General features: G+C 39.0%; 1 protein-coding gene across 3 annotated transcripts in view; it reads left to right on the top strand.

Moving 5' to 3' along the window:
* Window positions 1-13,060, top strand: part of PTGER3 (prostaglandin E receptor 3) — a 221,093-nt gene that overhangs the window by 166,168 nt on the left and 41,865 nt on the right. The window contains exon 3 of one of the 3 annotated variants that reach the window (XM_033225289.1): window positions 7,441-7,545. The exons of the other annotated variants lie outside the window; for them this stretch is intronic. Within the exon in view, the coding sequence (XP_033081180.1) occupies window positions 7,441-7,530 (90 nt within the window). The 3' untranslated portion in view covers window positions 7,531-7,545. Of the gene's footprint in view, window positions 1-7,440; window positions 7,546-13,060 lie in introns of those variants that run through there. 3 annotated transcript variants of the gene reach the window in all.

Here is a 13,060-nt window from a genome sequence, read left to right as displayed (position 1 = left end):
ATCGAAAAGTTTCTAGCTGCTTTATTAATATCTAACCGTAGGTCTGAGCGTGGCATCTGCAGTTGGTGAGTGGGTGTGTTTATATCAAACGAGAATTCAGGAAATGCATTCCAAAATCAAATAGAAATAACTTGGAAACTATTGTGTCTTTATTTTTTCATTAAACGATCCTTAATTGAGTGCCCGTGTAATGAATGTTAGTCCCTGCGCTGGAAGCTCATGGTCTAAGGCCAGGGACAACAAAGGCACTGCTGGCTGACCCAGAATGGGATGACTTTTATGACAGTCAAATTGAAGGTTATACTTGAAATCCAAAGGATTGTCACTTAATACAGCCAGGTAGTGTGTGAGTCAGGAAAACCCAGCCTGGAGAAGGTGAAGCAGAGTTTTGCAAGTTGAGTAAAAGCAACTGCACTCAGGAATCAGGTTCCAGAGAGGACAGCATGTCAATAGGTATGGAGAAAGTAGAGGGCTTATTATTTTTAAGGCACTTAAGGAACAAAACAAACAAAAATTCCTATGAATATATAACTGGGTGCTCCTGCAGGTAATTCTAGAGATAAAACCAGAAGGAAAAACCATAGCAATATCTTGAAGCACTTTTTATGCCAGCCTAAGGAGTTTGGACTTTGTCCTAAGACGAGTGATTAAAAGGTTTTTAATATAAACATGATAAAAACCAATTTATCTCGTAGTACCATGAAGGATAGGTCAGGCTGTTACAGTAAGAAACAGGCTGTTACAGTAAGAAAACGTAGTGTCTGTGGAGATAAATATTTAAATGCTAAAACTGATAAGACAAAGTAACTGGTTAGGATAAGGTTAGACAAACCATGGCAGCTGAGTGGATGATTGTGCCATTTACCAAGATAACGTACACAAGAGAGAATTTGGAAGGGGTGATACTTACGGTAGATTGTAGCATAAGTTAATGGAAGAGTATTTTGTATTAGAGTTGCTTTGATGTCCACTTTTTTTTTTTAATCATCCTCCACTAGTTTTCAGGGGTTAGAAGATAGATTTGGGGGCCTATCATGGGGAGGGGAGGGGGGAGGGATTGCATTGGGAGTTATACCTGATGTAAATGACGAGTTGATGGGTGCAGCACACCAACATGGCACAAGTATACATATGTAACAAACCTGCACGTTATGCACATGTACCCTAGAACTTAAAGTATAATAATAAAAACTTAAACTTCAAAGAACACAGTCAATAAAACACATAGAAATCTTTTTCTGTAAAAAAAAAAAAAAAAAAAAAAAAATTGTGCTGTGTTTTTGTTGGCTTGTATTTTATTTAACTTATGTTAATGATAAATATAATTTTTATTTATCTGTTGGACAAATTTAGTATAAAATGCAAAGGCAACCTAAAATTACATATAAGTATTAATGTGGCTCACATTCAGAGAAAATTAAATGACCAAAAGAAAAGTAAAATAAGAATCGTGATGACAATTGGACAATACATTAATGTTCAGATTAGGTTTCTATACTAGGATAGTGTTTAATTATTTTCATATGGCTTATGATCTATAGTTTTCTTCTTGCAGTGATCAATAGGTTAGATAATTGCTGATATGACATCTCAGTACAACCTTGAGCTAAGGAGAACCATCAGATCGCTGACTTCTCTTGAAGGCCCCACGTGTCTGTGAGGACTTGTTCTTAGGCTTCTTCCCTTGGGTCAATTTACTTTTTAAATGTGTCCCAGAGATTCTGGCATGTTGTATCTTTGTTCTCATTGGTTTCAAAGAACATCTTTATTTCTGCTTTCATTTCGTTATCTACCCAGTAGTCATTCAGGAGCAGGTTATTCAGTTTCCATGTAGTTGAGCGGTTTTGATTGAGTTTCTTAGTCCTGAGTTCTAATTTGATTGCACTGTGGTCTGAGAGACAGTTTGTTATAATATCTGTTCTTGTACATTGGCTGAGGAGTGCTTTACTTCCAATTATGTGGTCAATTTTGGAATAAGTGTGATGTGGTGCTGAGAAGAATGTATATTCTGTTGATTTGGGGTGGAGAGTTCTATAGATGTCTATTAGGTCTGCTTGCTGCAGAGATGAGTTCAATTCCTGGATATCCTTGTTAACTGTCTCTTTGATCTGTCTAATGTTGACAGTGGGGTGTTGAAGTCTCCCATTATTATTGTATGGGAGTCTAAGTCTCTTTGTAAGTCTCTAAGGACTTGCTTTATGAATCTGGGTGCTCCTGTATTGGGTGCCTATATATTTAGGATAGTTAGCTCTTCCTGTTGAATTGATCCCTTTACCATTATGTCTCTTTTGATCTTTGATGGTTTAAAGTCTGTTTTATCAGATACTAGGATTGCAACTCCTGCTTTTGTTTTTCTCCATTTGCTTGGTAGATCTTCCTCCATCCCTTTATTTTGAGCCTATGTATGTCTCTGCATGTGAGATGGGTCTTCTGAATACAGCAGACTGATGGGTCTTGACTCTTTATCCAGTTTGCCAGTCTGTGTCTTTTAATTGGACATTTAGTCCATTTACATTTAAGGTTAATATTGTTATGTGTGAACTTGATCCTGCCATTATGATATTAACTGGTTATTTTGCTCGTTAGTTGATGCAGTTTCTTCCTAGCCTCGATGGTCTTTACATTTTGGCATGTTTTTGCAATGGCTGGTACCGGTTGTTCCTTTCCATGTTTAGGGCTTCCTTCAGGGTCTCTTGTAAGGCAGACCTGGTGGTGACAAAATCTCTAAGCATTTGCTTATCTGTAAAGGATTTTATTTTTATTTCTCCTTCACTTATGAAACTTAGTTTGGCTGGATATGAAATTCTGGGTTGAAAATTCTTTTCTTTAAGAACATTGAATATTGGCCCCCACTCTCTTCTGGCTTGTAGAGTTTCTGCTGAGACATCTGCTGTTAGGCTGATGGAATTCCCTTTGTGGGTAACCCGACCTTTCTCTCTGGCTGCCTTTAAGATTTTTTCCTTCATTTCAACTTTGGTGAATCTGGCAATTATGTGTCTTGGAGTTGCTCTTCTCAAGGAGTATCTTTGTGGCATTCTCTGTATTTCCCGAATTTGAATGTTGGCCTGCCCTACTAGGTTGGGGAAGTTCTCCTGGATGATATCCTGAAGAGTGTTTTCCAACTTGGTTCCATTTTCCCCCTCACTTTCAGGCACCACAATCAGACGTAAATTTGGTCTTTTTACATAATCCCATACTTCTTGCAGGCTTTGTTCATTTCTTTTTCTTCTTTTTTCTTTAGATTTCTCTTCTCGTTTCATTTCATTCATTTGATCCTCAATCGCTGATACTCTTTCTTCCAGTTGATCGAGTCGGTTACTGAAGCTTGTGCATTTGTCACATATTTCTTGTGTCATGGTTTTCATCTCTGTCAGTTTGTTTATGGCCTTCTCCGCATTAATTATTCTAGTTATCAATTCTTCCACTCTTTTTTTTCAAGATTTTTAGTTTCTTTGCACTGGGTACGTAATTCCTCCTTTAGCTCTGAGAAGTTTGATGGACTGAAGCCTTCTTCTCTCATCTCGTCAAAGTCATTCTCCATCCACCTTTGATCCGTTGCTGGCGATGAGCTGCGTTCCTTTGGAGGGGGAGATGCGCTCTTATTTTTTGAATTTCCTGCTTTTCTGCCCTGCTCTGTTGCCCAGGCTGGAGTGCAGTGGCACGATCTCAGCTCACTGCAAGCTCTGCCTCCCGAGTTCACACCATTCTCCTGCCTCAGCCTCCCTAGTAGCTGGGACTACAGGCACCCGCCACCACAACTGGGTAATTTTTTGTATTTTTAGTAGAGATGGGGTTTCACCGTATTAGCCAGGATGGTCTTGATCTGACCTTGCAACCCACCCCCCTCGGCTTCCCAATAGAGCAGGATCTTAAGTGGAAATCCGATTGAGGTACTGGTACTGGATTTAAATTTGAGGGGTTAATTTGCCTGTCCCTAAAGAGCTAGTTAGCATATATCTAGGTATAATAGGTAAATCTAAGCCAATGGGGCATGAAAAGGGGGGAAATCTTTACCACCACATACATTCAGCTGTTCTTATGCACTTTCTTTCCTAAAAAACCTACTGCACTCCTGCTGTGCACTATGGCCCACCCTATCTCGGGGCTGCTGCAAATTGTTATGCACATTATTCATACCAGCAGGGTGCCAAGCAGAGGAGAGGGAAGGTGAATCCCAAAGAAACAACCATCTTTTTCTAATTTGCATAAATCTATGGCTAAACAACAGCACAACTACATCCTATGCCCCATAGTCTTTTCCATCAGAAAAAAAAAAAAAAAATCCCCAAATTCACAAACCAAAGCCTAAGCCTAGTTTCTTAGCATAGATTGTGCTTTTTTTCACATCTCAGATGAATTTAAAAGCCTAAGATGGGATGGAGAACAGGGAGATGTAGGTTAAAGGGAACATAGTTGTTATTATGTAGGATAAATAAGTCTAGAGATCTAAATTATAGGCATGAGGACTACGGTTAATGATATCGTATACTGGAAATTTGCTAAGACAGATTTTAGGTGCTCTTAACAAACACACACACAAAGATAACTATGTGAAATGATAGATACATTAATTTGCTTGAATGTAGTAATTTTACTATGCAAATGTATATCAAAACATCATGTTATATACCTTAAGTATATACAACTTTTAAAATGCCTGGGAGGCTGAAAAAAATAGGATCTACATAGATACATTTTGATGGTCCTGAACTTCCCTAGCCCTCTCTTTAATTGTCTCCAGAAGCCTATTATTTATCCTTTAAATGGTGGTTTTTCAGAGTCTTTGGATCTGCCTGAATTCATAAAAGGCCATCACTTTGATGCCCCTTCATGATTGTGAGGTGCCTATCGCAACACAACCATAACTGCTACTTCTGCTAGGAGGGCTTGTTGGGGCTGTTCTCTGCTCCTGGAAACTCAGCTTGGAGAAAGGCCAGGAGAAATCTTGCTAGTGTACATAGTACTCTTATGCTGATTTTCAAATAGTCAAGTCCCATAGCTTTGCACGCTTTAACACCAAAATGAAAGACAGAAACAGTGTTATTGCTTCATTGCTTTCCAGTCAGGAACAAACACATATGAAGCTGCCTTTACCCAGACCTATTTTGAGTTACTCAGAAAGATCTAACTAGAATGTTATATCCAAACATAATGGAAGAAAGAAAATATTTTTCTACTTTTTGCTCTTGTTTATATTCTGGTCTACAGTTTGTGTCTGAATATGAGTTTTGGAATATTATGAAACAGCATAACCACTCAGCTAGAAAATAACAGCTAATATAAATCAGCCAGCTCACAAGCAAAACAGATTTTTTAAATCTGCTTTATATTCTCTAATGCACCACAGAGAAGATACCAAGAATTTGCAATTTAAATACAGAGAAAAATTATTTAGAGATTTTGTTGAAAAATAAGTATAGATAGCAGCAACAAACAAATCTATCATATTGGAACCTAGAATTGCACTGAAAGGAAGCAAATTTCAGTTATTTCCCATGACATAAAAAATATCAAATACTATAGATTTAGAAACCTGAGCCTTCTTCATGCCACCAAAAATGGGGGATGCGGGAATGTTACCAATAGGACAAATTACACACATTTGGGTTGAAAGAAGAGAAAGAACTGTAATAAGCATAACCAGCAACATGCAGAAAATCAGCAAAAGAGCTTGGAGATCAAAACAGACCATAACCTAAAGCTAAAGCCTTTTACAGACTATACCAAGTCATGCATGAAAAGTGCCAGGAAGGAATATATTTACTAAATTCTCCACTTAGTCCCTTTGAGATAGCAGTATTCTGTAGAATTTCAATAGAAATGCAACAAGATCTGAAGTGTTATTAGAGTCCATATAAATATCCTTTCCCCTCTCAGCTGGTCTCAAGCCCTCACCATTAGTACTTTGAGGGGCTCTTAACCCCACTCAGTAAGGTTTTTCTTCATGGCCAAAGGAAAAATATAGACTTCTCTTCCAAGACTTTCAGATGTTTCATTATTGGTTCCAAACTGAAACTGAAGTTTCATCTTCAGGACCCTCCTTCTCACATCCCCTATGTTGCAACTTATCTGTCTCTAGTGTTACTTATTCTTACTTCTAAGCAGTAAGGAGAAGTATTTAAGAACTGGGTTAATGGGGTCAAACAAATCTTGATCCAAGGACCAGCTCTGCCATATACCAACAGTATGAACTTGGCAAGCCATTTCATTCATTCACTCATGAATTCAACCATATTTATTGAGCATCCAGTGTGTGCCAGGATCTGTGCTTAGTGCTGGAGATAAAGAATAGTACAAAAATTCCTGTCCTCATGAGACCCTTATTCTAGTTAGGGGAGATAGAAAATGTCTAATAATTGCCATGATGAAAACTAAAGCAGAGTAAAGATGTAGAGTGATGGGGGAGTGAAGAGAAGAGAGAGAGGAGAGAGGTTGTGCTTTTGACAGGTTGATCAACGAAGACTTTTCTGATAAGATGACATTAAGATGGAAACCTAATGAATGAAGAAGTGAGTCTTGTGGTATCGGGGAGATGGTGTCCCAGGCAGAGGGATGATGAGTTTGTGGTCCAATGATTTCAGTCTCTTCTTTAGGAACTACTCCCCATTGGTATTGTATCACTGTTTTGGTCAGTTTGGGAAGCTATAACAAGATATCACAGACTAGGTGGCTTAAACAACAGAAATTTGTTTCTCACAGTTCTGGAGGCTGGCAAGTTCAGGATCAGGGTGCCAGCAGATTTGGTGTCTGGTGAGTCCTTCTTTTTGGTTTGCAGATGTCAGTCTTCTTATTGTATCCTCAAATGGTGGAGAAAACAGAGAAAGGAAGCAAACTCTCTCTTGTCTCTTCTTAAAAGGACATTAATCGCATTATGTGGGTCCCACCTTCATGACCCAGTTATCTCCCAAAGCTCTATCTCCAAATATCATCACACTGGGGATTAGGATTTCAACATATGAATTTGGTGGGTAGGTATGGGGGAGACAAATATGCAGTCTTTAGCAATCTCTGATCACATGAAGTTGTTGTGAGGATCATACGTGGTTTATTAATATAAAAGTGCTTAAGGCCATTATTGGAGCATAAGAAATGGTCACAAACAGACAGTATTATTTTTTCTATCAGGTTCAGCAAGAATATTCCCTTTGAAAGCTCCTTTGTCATATGCTTCCTCCCATCCTCATTGCCAGCAATATTCCCCTCTCCATTTGTTTTGCATGGCATGTTGTACACTGTACAACATGTAAACTGTACAACATGTACAGTACTGTACAACACTGTACAACAACACTGTACAACATGTAAACGCTGTAATAGCATTTATATTAATAGTATAATAATATAATAGTAATAATTAATAAAATATATATTAATATATATTAAATAATAGCATATTGTATATCTTTATTCTTTTCTTTTCCCTTTTTTTTGTTTCCTCAGCTAGACTGTGAGCTTGATGAAGGGAGTGACTGCACCTTATTCTTGGGCCCTCACAGCCTAGCACAGTGCCTGACGCATTCAAGTTTCTAAATTCATGCTTGTTGAATGAATAAATGAATGAACTTAAACACTTCTTGTTCCACGATGTTTTTAAACTTACTCTCATCTCTATCTCCACTTACATTTTGTATCAGTCATATCACATAATATATGTATCACTTAACCCATATTATTTTGTATGCAAAATTTTTTGTATCTATATCTTGTTTCCAACTAGATCATAAAGTCTTATGGAACAGAAATGGTATATTTTATTCTTTGTATCCTTCTTAGAGTATTATGGACATACATGGGTTAATTATCTTTGTACTGTTAAAAGAAAAGCTTAATGAATAGATGCACAGATGGACTTAAAAGCCATTTGATGGAGTATTACACATTTTTTATGGATGGAGTGAGTAATGATGTTAGAATATGACTACTATTGCTTCAGAGCAACCACAGAGAACCTCCGAAGTCCAATCCAGAGAAGTATTAGAATGCTCTCATAATGAAGTAGAGCAATCAAAATCTCAATATTACTTCAAAACTCAAAATTTATTCCTGGTCACTAAAAGAAGTAAAAAGAGTCTAACTCTTTAGAATCAGACAAATTTTGGCTCTTGTGTTTTCAGGAAAATGATCTTGGAATAGTTAGACAAAGTACCAAAAATATACAGAATTCAATGGGATATGATTTTAATATCTAGAAGAGTTGTGTTCCAAATAAAAGAAGCATACAACAAATATAGAGGATTTCCCTCATGCTCCTATTTACGATAATCTAGAAACATGATGGAGTTCCTTTACATAGAAAGACACCTAAATATCTCAGCCAGAAAATGATGCAAAATTCTATAGCAGCCTGTATGTGGTTTCCAATCTCTGTAAGTGGACAGAATTCTACATGTATCCACTGAATTTAAGGGGCACGGATAATAAGACCACCCCAGTTAGAGAGTATATTAATTTTCTATTGCTTCCTAACAAATCACCACAAATTTAGTGATGTAAAGCAACACAGGTTTACTATCTTACAATTTCTCTGTGGGAATCTGGGTATGTGTTAGCTTGGTCTTCAGCTCAGGGTCTCACTAGGCTGAGTGTCAGCCAGGGCTGTGGTCTCAACTGAGGCTTGAGATCATCTTCTAAGGTCAGCAGGAAAGTGGTGATACTGCTGCTGCTGCTGTTGCTCCTGCTTGTCTCTTTTGTCTCTTTTAAGGTTTTGCCAGATTAAGTCAAACCCTCCCAGGAACTTTTCCTTTTTAATTAACTCAAAATCAATTGACTAGCAGACTTGATTGCATCTGGAAAATACCTTTGGCAATATAATGTAACATAATCATGGGAGTTATAACCCATTATATTCCCAGCTTCTGATCACACTCCAGGGAGATGATTATACAGCACGTGTATACCAGGGGGTGGATATCTTGGAGGCTATCAGAATGTTGTCTAATTCAGAGGGCACTGAGACAGATAAATAAGAATCAGGGTGTCCCAAACAATAGCATTACACACAAGTGTCTCAAAATTACTTAGGATGGTAAAATTACTGGGGATGATATAATTGTGTTCTAATCCTTTTGTTTTTTCTTTTTTTTCTTTTTGAAATGGAGTCTTGCTCTGTCACCCAGGCTGGAATGCAGTGGAGCAATTTCTGTTCACTGCAACCTTCACCTCCTGGGTTCAAGTGATTCTCCTGCTTCAGCCTCCCAAGTAGCTGGAATTTCAGGCATGCACCAAAATGCCTGGCTAATTTGTGCATTTTTAGTAGAGACGAGGTTTCACCATGTTTGCCAGGCTGGTCTTGAACACCTGACCTCAAGTAACCCACCCACCTTGGCCTCCCAAAGTGCTGGGATTACAGGTATGAGCCAACATGCCTGGCCATGTTCTGATCTTTTAATGATGGCAACATTTAGTATTATAGAGCATGAAAATGTCAAAGTCACAACTCTAAAATGTTTTTATTTAGAAATATGTGCCTATTAGAAATTTAGTTACTAGTATTATTTAAGAAAATTGGACTTTTTATAATAACAGGTCAACATTGTAATTCCAAGCTAAAATGAGTGAGTAATTGCTTTAGGCTTGTAATTTCAGATTAAAATCTTACTTGGAACATTTAAGAGAACTTCAGGTTCATCATATCTATAAATTTAATTTATTAGGCTTATAAGAGTGACTTAAGTTCTTGGGAAGTTTCTTAAGTTGCCTAACTGGTATACTTAAAAAGAAAATAGAAATATATTACACTAATAAATGTGCTTAAATATTTAAGGAATTTAATTAAGTAGTGAAATCTTCCTTCAAAGTAATTATAAAATTTGCTATATTTATGAATGTATGAATAAGATTTATAAACTAACATAAAACCTTAAGAACAAGAGTTTAAATAAATTGAACACTAATTTTGCACCAAAGTTACGTTAAATAGGTTTTTTCTAGGCATAAAAACTACCCTCAGGAACATAAAAATACTCATGTTCAACAAATTTCAACTGTGCTATTTTGTATGACCTTTGTCAAGTTACCTAACTTATCTTAGCTTCAGTTTCCTCATCTACAAAATGGGTATCATCATGTTAACTTTTAGGGTTGCTGGAAGGGTTGAGATATTTTGCATAAAGTGGTTGGAACATGTAAGGCCCTCAATAATGAGAACTCAAAGAAAAAGAGATTAGAGAGTCCAAGATGATAGAGTAGAAGCCACTCAGAGAGGAAACAAAAGGGCTAGTGAACACTGACCCTGCAGTCGAAACATCTGAGAAACCATGTTGGGATCCATCAAGGCAGCAGGGGACACATGGCAGAGAAAAGCAAAGCTGGACACCAGCCTATCTTGGCTTAGTGTGAAACCAGGAGAACCTCTCCCACATAGTAGAGGGTGAGTGAGTGAGAGCTCCCTGATTGGCACTCTCCACAGGGACCAGTGCAAGTCTGGGAATGGGAGAATCCCTCTGGCCCCCCACACTTCCATCTGTGATAATAAAATGAGGTAGACAGCCACCTGGTCATTTTGCGGAGGCAACTCTTGAGTCCAAGAGGGCCTCTACAAGCCTTTGGCCCCAAAGCAGACCAGCACTGGCACCATAGCTCCAATAGAGGCCACAGTTGCAGTGTCTGGGAGAAATAAGATTGATCTATCCTCACCTCATTGGACAGTACCAGCTTCCAGCCCAGTGGTGCTGCTTCTTCCTGAACTTGGCCAGCAGCCATAGCCTCCTGCTGTCCCAGGAAGCACCCAGATAGCAGAACAAGCAATCCCACCTATCCCACCACTGAGCCAGGTGGAGAAAGCCTGTTAGAGCTTCCAGCCCAACAGTCCCACTTCCGTGTAAACTGAGCCAAGGGTGCAGCATTCTGTTGTCCTGAGAAATACCCAGACAGTAGGGTGGGTGACACCACACACCCATGCCAGTGATAGCCAAGGGGGGCAATGCCTGCTAGATCTTCAAGCCCAGAAAACCCTCTTCTGCCTGAACTCAGCTAGCAGGCAAAGCCTTCCATTGTCCTGAGAAACACTGAGATGGCAAGATGGGTGACCCTACGAACCCCTACCACTGGAAGCCAAGTGAGTAATGCTTGCCAGAGTTTCCAATTCAGAGGTTCCACTTCTGTCTAAATGTGTTGAGGGTGCAGCTTCCTGTTGCCCTGGAAACACCCAGATGGAGGGGTTAGCAACCCCACCTACCCCTGCCTCTCATAGCAAGATGGGCCACACCTGCTAGAGCTTCCAGCTCAGTGGTTCTGCTTTTGCCTAAACTCTGTAGACAGATGCAACCTTGTGTTTCCCTGAGAAGCACTCAAACAACATATTAGGGCCAACCCAGCAAGGAAATGGCTTGTCTGCTAACTGCATCCTCTGCCTAAGGAAGTCCTGTGGACCAGAACACCCAACGAAAGAAACACAGTCATGGAGACAGTGATTGGAGGGGTCTCTTCTAAGACCCAGGAGCAGACTATAATTGAAGCCAGTTGTCTAATCTCACCAAGAACCACAATCAAACCCTCAAGGACACCAAAAAAGGTAAAAGCAAAAAGCCCATCCAAAGGACTGCAACTTTAAAGACTGAAGAAACATCAGCCTACATCGATGAGAAAAAAACAGTGCAGGAACCCTGACAACAACAACAACAACAACAAAAGGCAAAAATGTCTTCTTACTTCCAAATGACCACACTAGTTCCCCAGCAAAGGTGGTTAACCAGGCTGCAATGACCGAAATGTCAGAACTAGCATTCAGGATATGGATAGAAATGAAGATCATTGATATTCAGAATAAAATTGTATCCTAATCCATGAAATCTGAAGAAAATAAAAAAAAACAGGAGATGAAATATAAAATGGCCATTTTAAGAAAGAACCAAACTGAACTAATAAGAGTTGAAAAACTCACTTTAAGAATTTCATAATGCAAGTATTAACAGCAGAATCAACCAAGCTGAGAAAAGAATCTCAGCGCTTGAGAGATTGCGTCTCTGAAATAACTCCATCAGACAAAAATAAAGCAAAAACCATAAAGAATGGATAAAACCTCTGAGAAATATGGGATTATGTAAAGACACCAAGAGATCAAATCTATAATTCATTGGCATCCCAAGGAAAGGGAGAGAAAGCAAGCAACTTGGAAAACATATTTGAGGTTATCATCCTTAAAATTTTTCCCAGTCTCACTAGAGAGGCCAACATTTAAATCCAGGAAATGCAGAGAACCCCTGCAAGACACTATACAAGACAACCATCCCCAAGACACATAGTCATCAGATTCTCCAACGCTGAAATGAAGGAAAAAATGTTAAAGGCAGCTAGGGAGAAGGGGCAGGTCACCTACGAAGGGAATCCCATCAAGCTAACAGTGGAAACGCTACAAGCCAGAAGAGACTTGGGGGTCTATATTCAGAATTCTTTTTTTTTTTTTTGACAGAGTCTTGCTCTTTCACTCAGGCTGGAGTGAAGTGGCACGATCTCAGTTCTCTGCAACCTCCACCTCCTGGGTTCAAAAGATTCTCCTGCCTCAGCCTCCTGAATAGCTGGGATTACAGGTGCCCAGCAGCATGCCTGGCTAATTTTTTTATTTTTAGTAGAGATGGGGTTTCACCATGTTGGCCAGGCTGGTCTCGAACTCTTGACCTCAGGTGGTTCACCCACCTTGGCCTCTGAAAGTGCTGGGGTTACAGGCATGAGCTACCTCTCCCAACCTCAGCATTCTTAAAAAAAAAAAAAAGAAAAGAAATTCCAACCAAGAATTTCATATCTAGCCAAACTAAGTTTCAAAAGCAAAGGAGAAATAATATCATTTTCAGACAAGCAAATGCTAAGGGAATTTGTTACTGCCTTGCACTGTCACTAAGGGAGTACTGCATATGGAAAGGAAAGACTGTTACCAGCCATCACAAAAGCACACTTGAGTATATAGGCCATTGACACTATAAAGCAACCACACAATCAAGTCTGCATATAACCAGCTAACAATATGATTACAGGATGAAACCTACACATATGAATTTTTTTTTTTTTTTTTGAGAGGGAGTCTCACTGTCACCAGGCTAGAGTGCAGTAGTGCAATCTTGGCTCA

This window comes from Trachypithecus francoisi, unplaced genomic scaffold (genome assembly GCF_009764315.1).
Source record: "Trachypithecus francoisi isolate TF-2019V2 unplaced genomic scaffold, Tfra_2.0 Lachesis_group12, whole genome shotgun sequence".
Classification (NCBI taxonomy): Eukaryota; Metazoa; Chordata; class Mammalia; order Primates; family Cercopithecidae; genus Trachypithecus; species Trachypithecus francoisi.
Note: the sequence above shows the minus strand (reverse complement) of the source record. Positions and strands in the feature narration are given on the sequence as shown.